Source organism: Motacilla alba, chromosome 2, assembly GCF_015832195.1.
Source record: "Motacilla alba alba isolate MOTALB_02 chromosome 2, Motacilla_alba_V1.0_pri, whole genome shotgun sequence".
Classification (NCBI taxonomy): domain Eukaryota; kingdom Metazoa; phylum Chordata; class Aves; order Passeriformes; family Motacillidae; genus Motacilla; species Motacilla alba.
In genome coordinates, this window is record NC_052017.1 from 39,582 (window position 1) to 57,010 (window position 17,429).

General features: G+C 41.0%; 1 protein-coding gene across 7 annotated transcripts in view; it reads right to left on the reverse strand.

Moving 5' to 3' along the window:
* The window catches only part of SMARCD3 (SWI/SNF related, matrix associated, actin dependent regulator of chromatin, subfamily d, member 3), a 77,923-nt gene continuing 60,494 nt past the window's right edge, over positions 1-17,429 (reverse strand). For all 7 annotated transcript variants that reach the window (XM_038127294.1, XM_038127296.1, XM_038127295.1 and 4 more), the window contains 6 exons: positions 16,873-17,034; positions 12,768-12,865; positions 8,159-8,294; positions 5,955-6,077; positions 4,192-4,293; positions 1-4,094 (listed from right to left, as the gene is read on the reverse strand). In XM_038127294.1, the coding sequence (XP_037983222.1) occupies positions 4,041-4,094; positions 4,192-4,293; positions 5,955-6,077; positions 8,159-8,294; positions 12,768-12,865; positions 16,873-17,034 (675 nt within the window). In that variant the 3' untranslated portion in view covers positions 1-4,040. The remainder of the gene's footprint in view (positions 4,095-4,191; positions 4,294-5,954; positions 6,078-8,158; positions 8,295-12,767; positions 12,866-16,872; positions 17,035-17,429) is intronic.

Below are 17,429 nucleotides of genomic sequence, written 5' to 3' on the forward strand. Positions count from 1 at the left end.
TACAAAGAAACAAAGTATTTATTGTTAAAAGCTCTTCTACGAATCACTCGGCATCATACAATGGATATGGTGGCTACAGAGTAGAGGGAGTGTCTCTCTCGCTTCCCCCTGCTCTTTATACACGTATTTGCTCACTCTCACAAACCCACTGTTGTATGTTTTAAATGGAGTTCTTCTCTTCAGCGAGTTTGGAAATGATGTTTATAACACAGGATCTGGCAGAACAGATACATCCTATTAAACAACAGAGCAGTTACAGAAAGGAGACTGCTTTCTTTAGGAAAAAAGAGCCTTCTTTGCCTCCTTATCTCTTTGCATTGCCTTAAAAGAATTTGCCACACGAAACCAGACCAACAACCCCAAACACCTGATTAGCATTTTGGCAAAATTAGGAGCCCTAGGATATACACCAATATTGATTTATATACTAATATCTTCACCCGGCTTCCATAGGGTAAGTTCTAAACAATATGGTTTGAAAAACCTGCCAGCCAAGACAATGTCTGCACTACAGCTACCAACCCTGCTATGTCCAACAACTGAATTCCTGCTGGTAACAGTGAAAATGCTTTGACAGTGCGTCTCAAAGTTACGTGAAAAACTTTTGGTTCTGTCCTTGCCCCCCACTTCCCAGGCTAGACGCCGACTAAGACTGTCTCCCCCACAAGTTCTGTGTGTCCGCATACACACACGCACACAGAATGCACAGACTCACAAGGGCTGTGCTATTTCCAAGAGTACTCTGCACGTTATCTTGTGCTGTGTCTTTCTGGTGCTTCAGTGGTACTCTGCTCCATTTTTTAATTTCTTTTCCCACTGTTGTAGTCTTCTCTTTTTTCCACAACTGAACATTTGCTTCCCCTTCAATCTCCAAGAAACATTTAATCTGATTCCTGCCTCATGGCCAACAACCCAGAAGACTAAAAAACCTGTTTCTAACCTGCCACGTCAACACTTCTTCTCCAAGATACATTTCCCTCCTACTGGTACTCCAGAATTCCATTGAACCCTTTCCTAGTTTGATGCTATATTTTCTAACAATCTATATTATCATCTATACATGAACTACTTCTATGCACAGAAGGTTTTTTTGCAGTACGCATAGATTTGTATTGTATGGTGGCAACTGAAGACCCCAATACATCTTCTTGTCATCTTTTATACACAAAAAAAGACAACCATCCTGGACTTAAAATAAATTCCTCATTCACAGTCTGCCATAATTACCTGCCTGTTCAGTGCCACTACCTTTCATTTTCAATGCTCAAGCAACACTTGGTCTAGTTGCTTCCAGTATTGCTCTATTATTTATCTTCAAATGAAGTTTTTCTTTGTTTTGCAAACAAGCAAGCTCTTAGTTGCACCTATGGAACAAAGGACAAAATTTTTCTCTCTCTGCTTCAGTAAAAGACCTGAACAGCTCCTGAACACAGGAAAAAGGCATCAGAATCTCAAACCCCAGTGTAACCAAAGGAAAAACATGGGACAGCTAGTCCTAAGACTCACTGGTAGTGACCAGTCTTTTTTTATAGACAGTGAAATATAAGAAATATAATAATTTAGATTCTGGACTGCGATCTCCGGTGCCATCTTCAGTGGCTGATTCATGCACACACCCATTTCAGCATAGCGCTGCTGCTTGACAGAGTTTCAGCTTTCAGTGATGCAGTTGTGAGCACTGGCACCAACACCACATTAGTTTTGTTAATTTGTTCTGAAAGAGACTTGGAACCAGATCCATCCAATTAATTCTACAGAGGCTCTAAAACCAGGCTGGACTCCAGTATGTTGTCAACTCTGGCAAATGGCTGATACTGCTCTCAAGTGTCTTCCACTTCAGCGGGAAGGCTCTCAACCCCCAGAATTCCCTTGCTGACATTCTGCAGGCATCTATCTCAGTCCCGTGCCCTTCTCATATCCTTGCGTGTTTTCCTCTGCATTTCTTACTCCTGCAGACTGAGCATACCCCTGAATGTAGCTGCTCTGTTTCCCACATACAGACAAGAGTTTTATACACCGAGCAGCATGCACACAACGGACACAGCAGCATAACAAATATGGAAGCACAGTAGCAGATGATCCCCACTGTTTTTTCCTGGTAATGCTTGCTTGTAGTCCAATTAGAGGAGTCCCAAATTAAGTAACGTTTCAAGTCCATCAGTGTGGCAGCCTCACAGTCCCTCCGTATAACCAGTTTAAGACTGCAGGATTTCACATTTTACTGTGAAAAGAGGCGTTAGCACAAAAGGGAAAAATGCCAAATCAAGCCATTCCCAGTAAAAGGCCTCAGAAAATGAGGTACTTTTTCTCACACCAACAGGTTTTGTGGGAGAGTACTGCATCACATAAAGTCAATCAAAAGTAAATTTTCCAAGACATCTCTGAACACAATGGATGGACTAAAAGCTATGGCACTATTAATGTGAAAACAAAGATATTAAATAAAGGGGTAAAGAGAAGACTATCTCTTCTGTGACTGAGGAGAAGAAACTTTTCAGTTAAACTAAGAGAGAAATTGGCAAAGACAGCAGAAAACACAACACTACAGAAAAAATGCATTTATTCAGAAGAGCTGCCTTCCTTCCATATCACACGTGAATTTGATTCTCTTTCCAAGGAAGTGTAAGAATGGAGGTGAAAAGGAGTAACCTAGAAGAGGATTTTGAGTGCCACATCAAATGGACAGTTATACTTTGGCAGCTGCTTTTTGGACTAGAAATTATATTGGGCCTTTATTACAGCTCATCTGCGCACTACAAAAAATGAGGAGGGGAAGGATTTAAGGAAGATGTCCCTGCTTCCAAGTAATTGTTCTATAAATTCTCATTATCTGAATTTGTCATACATTTACAAAGAAGATGATTTCCAAGGGATATATTCTCTGTGCTATTTAAGGCTGATATGCTTTATAACTCAACAGCATCCAAAATAACCAGCATGTATAATGTATGGGAGAGCTAAATAACTCACAGTAAGAGGCAGTTCACCTATGATCAAAATGTGAGACCAATCCAGGGACTCTGTTAACACCTTGAAGTCAAGAAAAACCTACCATGTGACATTAAGTTAAGCTTCTTGGATTCTACACCAAGAATTAGGAAGTTCTTTATGTGATGAACCCTACAGGCACACAGAGAAACATTTAAATAAACTGGTATTTTACATATATACTTATTGTTAATATCTGCTGTGTTAAAGGCAGGCATCAGCAAAGCACCATTACGTTATTTTAGTTTTCTCAGAACGCCTCATTTGTTGCTAATACCACTGATATTAAGGACGCATAAGAAGCTCTTTTCCCAGGAATTATTCTCTTTCTCTCAGTACAGTGTACAGATCATACCCATCTAGTGATACGTGATTAAATCGACCTTTCACTGCTGGGACAAGGGGAAGAGAAATTATTTGCATCTGCAGAAGAGATGGCCTGACTATATGTCTTTCTTCCAGACAGGCTCTGCATTCCAGGATACAAATGCTCCGAATTTGTTTTTTCAGATGGTGAGATAGCTTCTTGAATTGGTCCAGCTGGAATAAAAATATTCTCTTTTCAGGAATATAAAGCATCCCAGAGCTATAAGAAAGACTATCTTGTCTAATTCCAGATAAGTTACTGTTTGAGACTCTTGGGTACCATAGGGTAAGAACTGCATTTATTTCTCTAAATCTGTAGTCTCCTAGAACACCTATCTCAACCTCCACCATCGGTGCCACCCATGATTCTAAGCATAGCCCATAAGGATTTGCTGTGTAGTGTCTAACTTTCCACTAAAACTTAACAATGTGCGTTGATGAGTGAACCTTTAGTCTTCTTTCACACTGACACTTGTATGGTGCTGTCTCTGGCTTGGAATGGTTTGAGACACCCGTCCTGGGCAAGATTTTCAAGGGTCACTCTAAAGCTGGTGTTCTGACTGGTGTGTTGATGGCACGTTCTCATCCAGCCAGGAAGCAGGTCCATGTGTAACAGTGAGCTAAGTAACACTGAGAAGTCCACTGGTTTGGTGGTCATGATGCCAATGGAATCTTGTGAGCAGTACTTATGTGTTACGCACTCCCAAAGATTGTTCCAATTCCTGTCGGCGCTGCTGGATCTGAAAGAAAAAGACATACTGTACAGTTTAGCAGATTAAATTGCTCAGTGGCAAGAGATGCATTTATAAGTCAGCAGTGTGGACATTTCTTTCATACCTTGCAGTAGAAATATCTGCTCACAGCTTCTTGAGACCATGGCTCGTGATAAAATTCAGCTCTGCGCTCTTCCTCTGGGTTTCCAACCACATCAGTCATCACCTGTGACAAAAATAAAACCATTTTTCACCATAGCTCTTCTAACACATAGAGAAACCTTCAGATTTACCCAGAGTGAAAATTTATCTACATTACACATAAAAATGGTCAGAACTGGTCCCAAAGCCCAAAGCAAATGGACAATGTCTGCTTACTGCCAAAACAGAATCACAGAACAATCAAATGGTTTGTGTTGGAAGGGACCTTTAAGCTCATCTCATTCAACCCCCCTGCTATGGGCAGGGACACCTTCTGTCACTGGCATATTTTATGAAAAATCCTTTTGCGAGGATTTTTTCTCCTGAGAAGCTGAGAGGCCTCAGGAACAAAATATAAACAATGACTGTCTGCTGCTGTGGAATGCAACAGGTGCATCTGGGATTGGTCCCATGTGGTTGTTTCTAATTAATGGCCAATCACAGTCCAGCTGTCCAGACTGTCTCGAAGAGTCACAAGATTTTGTCATGCATTCCATTCTATTCTTGTCTAGCCTTCTGATGATTCATTTCTCTCTATTCTTTTAGTATAGTTTTAGTTTAGCATTTTTAATATAATATGTATGATAATATAATAAATCAACCTTCTGAAAAATAGAGTCAAAATTCTTGTCTCTTCCCTCATCCTGGCTGCCCTACAAAAACCACAACCTTCCATGAGATCAGGTGCTCCAAGCCCTGCCCAATCTGTCTCCAGGGATAGGGCAGCAGGGGGTTGGAACCATTCTACAAAAAGTAGAATTCTGATGACTATGTCTCCAGCATCACAGAATCACAGGTAAATATAGTTATTGGTATATTTTGCAAAGCAGTGTTGTGGAATCACAACTCTGATGCCACAGAGGCTCAGAGTTAAGGTGATTAAGTTAAGATTAACAGAAAAGGCTCTTATGGGACTAATTCTCAGTCAGGGAAAACTGAACAACTATTCCATGTATATAGCTAGAGAAGCTCCACAACACCTTTGTTTGTAAGTTCCTCAAGTAGAGGTCTGCTCTATTTAAACATGCTTTCAGATGCCTGTCCCCTTTGAATATAATATAAATAGTAACAACCATAATCTTAAGAGTGGATTTTGGGAAGACTATTGAGTTAACAATAGGCATTTATTTAAGAAAGACACAACGATTTTATTAAAATAATTTCATGGATTCAATAATACAACTGATTTTGAGGCATGTCAGTAAAAGACAGAAAATGTGAAACTATGAGGAAAAAATTGTTAATTTTTGCTGGCAAACAACTGAACTTCTTTACATTTGATTTCTTGCCTAACTCAAAGATAAGCTCAAGGACAGCTGATAAGATTAAATTATGAACCAACACCCAAATTGTGTTCTCGTACTATACAACGCTCCTACTGAGTTTTACACAGCCTTGAATTTACAGAACACATCAACAAAGCCCTGCACTTCAAACTTACTGTCTGGCCACAAATTGACCTACCACTCCCATGAAACACCACTGTTCCACTGGAACTGGAATACTACCTAAACTATCTTTCCTTTACTAAACTATCTTTCCTATCTACTCTAGGATTGCAGTACTCCACTCACTGTCTTCCACCAATCACCCATTCTAGATGTTTGGCTATACACTGTATGTACACTTAGATAAAATTCTTCCATTCTGGTTTCACTATTCATTCTTTTTCAAACCTTAGCTCACCTTAAGATCCCTGCTTTGGGACCGGAGAAGGTCTTGGATGTATCCTTTGGGATCCTTGGAGAAACTCAGCATAAAATCACGTTGTATTTTTAGCTGATTTATGGATTCAATTGTCTCATGAATCTGACAGGAAAAAAAAAAAAACCAAAGTGGATATTCTTTAATTTCTCCCATGCTTCAGTGACCATCAGGTCAGCTCCATTACTGTCTTTGTACTCCTGGTAACGCACAAAGGTGACAATTCTACACCACAGACTTGTGCAGCCCCTCCTAGGGCTTTTTCAATTCAAAAAGCAGCAACTTAACTGCAATCCTGCCACTACTTTTTGGTTTCACTTGTACTTCTGCAATACAAGTATGGACAGGATTCTCCTTCACTTCCTGCACTGAACTCCTGCATGGCACGCAGAACTAAGTCATGTCACCGCACAATGTCATCATTTCCTGTGTGGAATCACTCTGCCTGCCAAGACTGGGATCTTTGAGGAAAGGTGCTACATAAATATGCAGTTAAGCAGTGCCAAGTGCAAGAAAGCAGTTATTCCCCTGGTTACCATCATGATCACATCTTCAATATCCTACTGTAATCCTTAAAAACTCTAGCAGTTTCCTGATCAAGTCCATGTCAAATGAATAGCCACGACTTCTAGATTTTTCTTAAGAGAAAGCCTGTAAAAGTCACAATGGCTGCAAAAAGTAGAGCGTGAACAATGAGAAATCATGAGAATGGAACATTTGTAGAAAATTAATCATATCTTTAGAAATATTATGGCAGAAATATTAACTAGCGGGGAAGAATGAAGACTGAAGAGGAGTCAAGGTCCTATAATGGATAATCATCAAGTATGAATGGGAGGACATCTCATGAACCATTTGCTCACAGACACATATAAAAGCAAACTTTTGCTGCCCTGTTCCTCTAACATTCTAGTTTGAAATAGTAAACCTATCTAGTTTAGTTTCACGTATTCATCTTTTTTGCCAAAACAAGGTGACCAAGCACGTGGGAGAAAATAATCATCCCCTGATCTGGTCATGCCATCAAGGCCACTAGTGTTAACAGAATGTTAATGGCATGTTAACAGAAGAGAGCTGCTGTCAACTTAAAATCATTCCTTCTTTGGGAAAACGCTGTAGCTGTGCAGAGTGAACTCCACTGGTGTGTGCTGAATTCCCAGGAGGGGACTCCATGGCAGCACAGCAATGCGATGCACAGAGGACAACAGGAGCAGCCTGTACCCATTCACCCAGCAGGGACTTCAGTAACTTCACTGATCACAGCTTGCCCTGTGCTGCAGCAAATATTCAAAAAAGAGGTGGCACAGACAGGGGAAAAGGTGAGCAGGACTGGAAACAGAATAACCCTATGCATGCTGATTGAAAGCTTATATAGGCTGGGAACCAACTGACTGAGCAGCTGAAAAGGACCATCCTCAAGAGCCACGACAAAGACACTGCAACAGTTACCAGAATCCATTGCACTGCTGGTGCCCAGACCCCCTTTAAAACTGCTTGAAGACCAGAGTTTAACACATTTGTTTGTATTAGCAGTAAACAGTAAAGAGAACCTGGGCCTTGCTCTGAGAAGGCATTTTTGTTTATCCCTTACTGATCCAAATCTGCCATCGACACATGCCAGAACTGGCTAACAGTCCCTAGGACATGAATCCCTACAACAGCCTGCAAAAGCCACCATCACCTTAAGACAGATACTATTTGAAGTGCACATGATCCTCTTCCACTGACACTTAGAACTGCCAAAGTGGTCCAAGTGATTTTCCTGCCACACACGTTCTGTATTTCCACCTAACGCAGAGAGCCATTCTGCAGTTATGAATACAAACTCCATGCCTGAGTATGAGATTCTCCTACCTTTGGCTTAGCAACTTAACAAGATATGATGACCTCTCAATAAAAAGTTAATCATACAGTTCAGGTGGTTCTCAAGCATCAGGGGACTCGGTACACTACCTGTGAAACTCTACCATCTCCACAACCATGTTAAGCCTTGGATCAAATCCTAAGTGGGAATGCCATTCACCCTGATGCATTCCCACTGCATTTGGCTTATTCATCCCTTGAAAGCACATGCCCTTAACAAGTCCCTGTCTCACAACATTACTGTTTGACACATGACACCAAACACATGTGAAACTACACAATGAGTACATGTACCATGGGATACTTTACTCTTGAGCTAATACCTTGTTATCCAATGCTGTTATCTCCTGTTGGTTAGCTGTTGAGAGAAGAAAACTACTCATCTGGCCCTTTAATGGGTCTTCAACTTCTACATCTATGTCATAACAAGCCGTCTTCTTCTGATCGTTGGGGTCAACACTACGGAGAGTATAACACAAGATCATGAGAACTGCCATAATGAATCAGAATTAATTTCCAACCAGCCCAGAATTCACTCTTCAATAAAGCCTGTTGCAGATGCTGTGTAAAAAGTGTTAAGAACATGGTACCTTTATATATTTTCCTATTCTAGTATATTCTCTCATCTTTTTTCAGTCAGATTTAAAAGACTTTTGAGCTGGAGCTTTTGCCCTGACCATCAAATTCAATTTATAACATCCTCCTGAGACTTGTTACACTAAAATACCAGTATCATTCTTTGGCTTGTCCTGTCCTAAATTTATCTTTAGTTTGCCAACTTTTAGACTTAACATTGACTTTATTGTTAGACTAAAGTTTCTTAACAAGAAGACAGTCTTCAGCACAGTAGTTGGTAAATCAGACTTCAGTCACTGTCACTTGCACTATAAAAATGCTGGCTTCTCAACCTTACCTGTCAACTGTGTGGGTTGTGTGCATCTGCAGTAGGTAGCAAAAAAAATTTGCTCAGGATCTAATTGAGCTTGACTGACTTGGGGGAGCAGAAGAACTTCCCGGGATAGAATTGCATTAGGAGCGTTGTAAGCAGGTGGAGGAAGGCGATCCTTCTCTATTCTCAAGACCGATGAGGACACACCTCTAGTACTGTGCTCAGTGCTGGGCTCCCCAGTGCAAGAGATATAGGGAGCTACTGGAGAGAATTTTGCAAAGGTCCATGAAGATGATTAAGGCATTAAAGCACCTCACAGCTGAGGAAAAGCTGAGAGGTCTGGGACTATTCAGCCTAGAAAACAGAAGGCTGGTGGGGAGGGAACTTACCAAAACTTGAAGGGAGTGTTTAAATAAGATAGAGCCAGGATCTTTTCAGTGGTACCCAGTGACAGGACAAGAGGCAATTGGTGCAAACTGAAACACAGGAGGCTCCTTCTGAACACCAGGAAACACGTTTTTACTGTAAGGGTGACCAAGCAATAGCACAAGTTGCAGTAAGACCCTCAAAGCTCATCTGCCTTTCTCCCAGCCCAGAATCTCTCATGTGGGAGACACTCCAAAGTCATCTGGACATGGCTGCGGCCAACCTGCTACAGGTGGCTCTGCTTGAGCAGAGGAGGGCATTTGACCAGATGATTTCCATAAGTCCCTTCTAACTGCAAACGTTCTGAGAATCTGTGATGCTGTGGCCACCAGTGAGAAGGTGAGCAGCAGAAGGAAAGCTAAAGAAAAACCCAGGTCCAGGTCCGGTTCTGCTGCTCACGTCGAAAGCCACAGACAGGGCTCCCCGTTGTCTCTGGCTCCATTGCTCCTGGCTGAGTTCTGTCCTCAGGCCTCCCAGAGTCCCGAGCCCCAGTCAGTCAGGGCAGCAGGGCTGTGCAGAGGCACCCTGACAGGCTGCAGAAACAGCACAGCACTTCAGCACGGTGAAGTTCAGCACAGGAAAAGCTCTGCTCCTGGGATGGAATCACACCAGGCAGGGGGACAGCTGGGCATCAGTGGGGTAGAAAACAGGCTGGCAGGAGAGGACTTGGGGGCCCTGAGGGACAGACAACAAGTGCAGAAGGAGTCTGAGGGGTAAGGCAGCCATAGCAAAGGTCAGCTGCAAAAGGGGCTGCATTAGCACAGGCTTTGCCATCAAGCCCAGGAAAGAGGCTCTTCCTTGCTACTCCACACTGGTGAAACTGGATCTGGACTGGTGGGCACAGGACCACAAAGATGTGACACCCTGGAGCGAGGCCCGCAGAGGCTCAGTAGGACGCTGGGGGCTGGAGCACGGACCTGCCAGGAGAAGCTGCAAGAGCTTCTCCAGCCAGGAGAAGAAAGTGAGAAGGAGATCACCTGGGAGTGAGATGGCCATGTGGACTGGTGAAGCACAGACAGGGCCAGCCTCCCCTTGGAGATGCATGACATTAGGGCAAGATGCAACAGAAACTCACTGCAGCATGGGCAATTCACTCCCTATAAGGAAATAGGTTTCTAGAAAATCATGACGGTAGTGAAAAAGGGGGATGCCAGAGATAATCTTTTTGTACTAGAAGAATATTGGAGAACTATGCTTTGCAATCTGCTTGTGTTCTTTAATGTGTGTGGAAGTGTGGAAGATGTCTCACTTCTTTGCAGAAATGGAAATCCCACAGAAGTTATTCTTTTTACCTCTGATTCCACATGTGTCAGCTGCAACTAGGAGTGCAACTCAAGAAAATCTCCACTTCTAGTTTGAGCTCAAGTAAGATTTGACTTCTACAGCATCTCAACTTTGTGTCCACTTCAACCCCATTGCATTGTTTCTTCTTTTTATTCAACAAAGGAAGGTTGTTGGTGCCCAGAGAGTGATTCTACAATACTATTATAATTTCTAGAATGAGTTTAGAATACTTCACATTTTTGTCCCTGTGCATATCCTCTAAAAGTATAATGAATAATTGTGATCTACTTGATCTTCCTGTAAAAGGCAGGTCTGAGGATTTATCTGAATTATGAGCACATACATTTGCAATCACTAGTGATGAAAAATTCCCTGTAGTAGTGCGCTGGTTTTGGCTGGGATAGAGTTAATTTTCTCCATAGCAGCTGGTATGGGGCTGTTTTGTGAATTTGTGCTGGAAATGGTTGGTCACACAGAGATATTTTCGTTATTGCTGATCATTGTTTGCAGCCTGTCGAGACCTTTCCAGCTCCTCACACTTCCCACCAGTGAGTAGCCTGGGCTGCACAAGTGACACAGCTGGGACAGCTCACCCCAGCTGACCAAAGGGATATTCCAAACCATGTGGCGCCATGCTGAGCAGTAAACTGGGGCAAGTGTTCACTGCTCAGGGTCCCTCTGGGCATCAGTCAGTTGGGGGTGAGCAATAGTTTTCATCTGTGTCACTTGTAGTGTTGGATTTTGTTAATCACCATCATCATCATCGTTATACTGTCTCTCTCTCCCTTTTACCTTTTCAATGCTTCCCCCTGCCCTGCTGGAGAGAGAACAAGTGGATGGATTAAGATTGGATTAAACCAGGACAGGCAGCTGGCATACTGTTTCAGCGGCTGATTACATTCACTCTAAAAAACTGAATGCAGAGCAACAGGACAGAGCATTTGTGAGACCCTGTTTTAAGCTTGGTTGGACCAGGCCCATAAGTATACTGGATAGACTTTGAACCTGATTTGAGTTTGGATGGAGGAGCTCTCAATGACCACCAGTAAACCCTTCTACTTTAAATTATTCTGTGAATTTATGAGTCTAAAACTTACTTACTTTCTTTAAATTCAGTGTCAGACTTCCAGATTTACTTTAGCTTAGCATAAAATTAGCATAATGACAAAAACCACTCCCTTCAGTACCTTTTTGTCATCTCTCTACCCCAGAAACATAATCATCAGTTTCTTGTAATTTTTGTCTAAGAAATGACTATTTATCTCTGAGGACCTCAGCCTTTTTGTGGTCTATCAGACAGGTCACTGAGTTGTGCCCAATGACAGTACATACACAGCTCTCAATCTGCACAGCCACCAAGCTGCTTTGTCATTACTCTGCTTGATACATTCAAATGAATCAAAAAGTAAGCTTTATTTTCATAGCCTATGTAATATTTAAACTTCTTACCACACATGTTACAAATTTAAAATAAAGAGCCCAATTTTCAGCAAATTCAGAAACATTTACTTAAAAATATATTGTATATATTCCATACAAAATCAAATCAGTAACCTAAGTAATAATAACTTTTAAACATCCAGAATCAGAGTTTTGACCCTGACCACAAAGAACTTGGAAAGGATTGAAATATCTGAACAGTAAAGTTGCAATCCCCAGAAGTCTCTTTACCCCCCTCCTCCATGTACACAGCTGTCACTTAAATAAGGCACATGCTGGAAGAGCCTGAGAGAGCTGAAAGTTGTGTTTCATCTGCTCCTCCAGGAAGACATCTGCTCCGACAAGAGCTCAGTATCTTGGTCACAACGACCTCCTCTGAATCCAGACATTCTTTGTTGTTATCTCTGGCGATCTCTTGACTCCTTGGCATTCTCAGGATAAGACTAACAGTCAAGGAGCTGACCCAATCCCAACAAAGCATGCATGGACTGGCTCTGCATTTGAAATCATAATGCTGTTTACATAATAGATCAGCGATTAGAACGATTGCCCATGATGGACAGACAATACCTCATTTCAATTTCTTTTTTATCTCTTTTTGTGGGTTCTAACTTTCATTCCTCTCTCCTTAGGAAAAAGCCCAACCAATGGTATTCTAGTAAATATAAAAGCTGTTTTTCATACTCCTAGAAAATTGATGCCATGCTAGTGAAAATAATTCAGAATTATACAAACTAGAATGACACGTAGAACGAGCACACAACGAAGTCCAAGGTATTCGTCCTGAAGTCATAAAACCTGGGTTTTGGTTCCTACAGCTACTGCAGCTCATTCTGTTCTTTATCTAGTGAGTGTTTTGCACAGGACAGTGCTGAGCTGACCAACCAGCTTACCTGATGATGTGGTTTATCACTATTGGGTCTGGTGGCAGCAGTAGGTTAGTGAGTCTCTGGGGAATTTCAGAAAACTTTAGCCGTGGACAATCAAAGATCTGGAACACAATAAACAACAAATTTTGTTTGCCCAAAGCCTGTCTTGGAGTTAAATAAGAAAGTAAGAATCTGCAGCTCACAAGGAACTGAGGCAATTACAGAAGGTGGTTTTGAAAGCTGTAATTCAAGTTCTTTGCACAGATTAAATTTTTGGTCACTTCTGTCTCTGCACTTTCATCTGGGCTTCCAGACATATCCATCAGGCCATTACAATTTCAGGTGTCTCACTTTTGGTTTAGCTGCTGGAGGGAACAGGACCCTTCACTGGGACATGAGGATCAACTGTATCAATGATGGGAGAGAAGCAAATACTCCCTCTCTTACAGAGGGTTTACAGCAGCATATTGTAAAGAAAATTACTGAATTTTTTTCAGAGAGAAAAACACAGAGAAAAAACAAAACAAAACAAAAAACCCAGAGAAAACACAAAAACAGTTTGCCTTTTTCCCCTCAAGGAATGTTTCCTGCAATATTTTATGCTAAAGAAAAAGACAAGAAAACATTTCTGGATTTTAAAACCATTTGCAATTTGTGGGTTTTTCAGGATTACAGAAAAATAAAGTCAATGTGGTATTACTTAATTTTAACCAAAGCCTGAACAGCCTCTTGGGAGGGATCCACCCCTTTCCAAACAATGGTTTACGGTTACTTTCTCTTTACTATGGTCCTGAAGCTAAATAGAATCACAGATTCATAGAATATCCTGGGTGGGAAGGGACTGACAAGTTGAGTTCACCTCCTTGCTGTGCACAGGACAACCCTTGAAATCACACAATGAATTTCTGCTGAATTCAGGGGGAAAAAAATTCTGGAAAGGGTTAAAAGCTGTAGAGTTTGGAAATTTTTTGTGAGCGATGGAAGTGCATTGACATGAATATAGAAACAACACTCTTTACACCTAGAGTTTTCAGAAATACAATTATTACAGCCTTTGTTTCCTACTGCGATTTTTAATGTTCTGAACAAATGACTCTTCTCTAAAGATACTCCATTTAAACTGACCTTAAAAAAGCACATATATTAAAAACTATATATTAACATTTGCCTTAAAATGTGCCTTTATATGGAAGCAATTTGTAAAAATGTTCAGGCCTACGCAAATGCCACTTAGGGAAACTACTTTCACCTGACAGTAGAGATACACTACTCATAGTATTGTATCTATAAACAGAAATAACCTTTGCAGCTCCAGAGAAAAAGGATGCAGGCAGGGTTGAAAATAAAGGACTCTAAGGTTGTAGAATAGACATACAAAGTCAGATGCTCTGGCTCCTCAGATAGGGTATCTTTTGAAATTCACAGTTTTCTCACGTGAGTGAATTTGGCAGCAGAAATATCTAGGAGCCAGCTCTAGGAACCATCTGCAAGGTTCTATTGCTTTTGAAATACCTTTGAACCTTTTTTCTTGCTTTTGCTTGTAACACAGTGGATTTCAAATCTCCCTGCTAATGTAAACATTATTTTTAAACAGAAAAGGATCCTTCATGAACTCTAAAATGTCTTCATCAACTCTAAAAGCTGTGTTGGACTTGCCTGCATCCAGGAATTCAGCCAGCTAGTTTCTGAAGAACAAGAAAGTAACGAAACTTACTGAGTCCACAGCTCAGTCCTTATTTGAGTTCTGAATTCTGACACTTGATAGAGATGACTGTGGAATTCCCATCCACCATCTCCCCACACCAAGCTCCATGCTATCTGCTCTCATCACTGGCTCAACACTCATGTCCAACTCCTAACACGGATGCGTGCCGAGAGACAAGAGCTTTAAGAAGGGAAAAGGGATCAAGGACACACGTTAGTGAGAGGAGGAAGGGAGACTGGAATCTAAGGGTGGGTGGAATTTTCCTAAAGCTTCTCACATTCCTGCCTAACTGGAGGTAGTGGTCTAAACTAAGTTAGGCTCTGAAAGCCTCTCTGGCTACAGTGATCCTGGTGGGTCAGGTAACTCATTCAGTGATAATTTTTTAGTCTGTGCCGTCTCGTTGAACATAAGCACAACACAGCAGCATGGGATTCAGAAAAACTGGCATACCAAATGAGAAGACCAGTATGCTAAGGGGAATGCCAGGGACCCTGGTGCATTGTGTACTGCTCCCCTGAATAATACACACACTTCCAGCCAGGACAATGCTTTTCTTTCCAGGAGTTATGTGGCTAAAACTATAGAATCTACAGAAATATTATCAGACTGGAAGGCATTACTAACCCAATTCCTTTGCCCTCCATCTCTCAATTTGAGAGTATTAGAATGAAAAACAAAAAAAAATCCTCATCATGAAATATTTCATTTATTGTAAGGGGATTCAGATTCCTAAGTAGTAGTGTCAGTTTTGAAAGCAAGATCACCTAATTAGGACAATTTTGCCAGAGACCTAAGGAAAACAGAAACACTCAAAACAATCCATTTATAATTTAAATCAGTGCAAGCATTGAATTCTTATGAAACTATTCCAGATTAGCCAGCTCTTGCAGAGTGTGAGTTTCAGTCTTCTAGAAAAGCAATCAGCTACTTCCCCACTCTCTCATTTAAGTCATCTTCTGAGGATGAGAAGACAATTGTCAGGTGTCATAGCATTCCTGCAGAGTTCTAAGAAAAAGGAGACCTAAGAGCAAATAAGTCTCTAATGAGATGCATGAGAAGATAGCTTCAACAACTTCTTATTCTAACAAAGTTCTTAAACTGAAAGTTAAAATAAATAAAATTGATAAGGCTCTTCTGCTCACTAAAAATAACATATGTACAATCTGTAAAGGGTCACACAAAAGATCTGCTGCAAATCTACCTTACTATCCTGCCCTTGGTAGTGGCCAAAAGTGGATACTAAAGGAAATAATGTAAGAACAGGAGAAACATATGCTGGTTCTTCCCCCTCAAAAAACTCTCCCAACTTCCACAGCTTTGCATTTAAAACAGCCCAAGATTTTTCATCCATTGGTTTGTCACTTTTGGAACCTATATACACTTTTAGCATTTGCAATGTTCTATTGTAAGGAATTTTGAAGTTTAATATGCTTGAGTCTTTTTGTTTGTTTTCAATTTGCTACCTGCCAGTTTTAGTTGATGGACTGTAATTATTGACCAAAATAAAAAAAACTACTCCTTTTTCATCTTTTTCTTTCTGCTCCAGATTTTTCAAATTCTCCCCTTTCACCTCCCCTTTCCCATTTCCTCTTTGGGCTGGCAGAAACAAAACTCAGTCTGAATTGGCTATAGATAATTAAAGAATGGAAATCAAATAATCTAATCAAGAGAACAAACAGAATTGTAATTTTGCCAAAAATTCCTACGTGGTTTTAATATGGAGTTTTCACTGTTTTTGAAAAAGACTGCCTGCTGTAATCCTCAAAAAAACAAAACCCAAACAAACAAGAGAGTGACTATATAATCATGATCACTTTGGTTCTGCATTCCTAAAATTACCCATGAATCTCACAATTATTTTGTTGCATTTTGTAGTTTCAAACGTGCAGAGGTGTCTTTAAATTTACTTCAAGCATTGGCTACTTGGAACTGTTGCAGGGCAAATTATTAACACGAAATAAAAAATTAAAAAGAAAACCAGGACAAAAGTTTCATCACAACATTTGCTTTCATTGGTTGCTAAAACATTATTAATTCATTGTAACTGCCAGTATTTTCCTTACATGGAAGTATGTCACAAACACTACTTTCAATTACTTTCAAAGTAAGTCATGTGAGCCTGAAAAACAAAGCCAGGTAAGACAGTGATAGCTCAGTTAACATTACCTTTCAAAAAAACCCCCATAATCATATTTACAGAAAGGGTGGAGATGCTTTTTTGTGGCCTTCTTGGTTTCAACAACACTGGCACATGGAGAGGGTGTTAATGATATTAGTTGTAGTGGATGCTGAAAGCCATTCAGTACTGAGGATACCACAAATCATCAAGGGAAAATAAAAATCAGTAATTTTCATTCATCCCAAATTTGTGGCTGGATGTTAGAGTTTGCTTCTAAGGAGCTACTGTGTCCAAAAAAGAGTTACCTGCTGGAAGTACTTGTCGCAGTTAATGTACTCCTTATCGTGGGAGTCCTGCAGCTTGTTTGTTTTGATGTACTGCCAGAGAGCCTGGATGATGGCCGAGCGTGTCTGCGTGTGGATCCCCAGCAGACGGGCCAGACGCGGGTCCAGCTTGAACTGAGGAGGCTGGAACAGAAAGCCAAGGAGGTGGCAGCACAGAGGAAAGCAGAAAGATACGCAAGTATGAAGATTCAGCTTTAATTCTCGGGGGACTCTGTTCCTCAGGAGAAGTAGCCTATTCAGTGGCAGAGATTGCAAAAATTCGAGTTTGTATTTTTGTGTCCGACCACTGGCGCTCTGGAAGAAGGGCCTTGTACCTGTGCCATGCACACAGACTACCTGCAGCACAAGCTTCAAATAATCAATACTTGCACAAAGACTCAGGAAGAATTTTGCCTTTCAACACTGATGCAAAAATTGACTTTTAGGAATGGGAGAAGAAAGAGAACAGCCCTTCCACTGAACTACTGGAATTTAACCACAGAGAGAGAGAAGGAAGGCAGGATGACGCTTCCACAGCC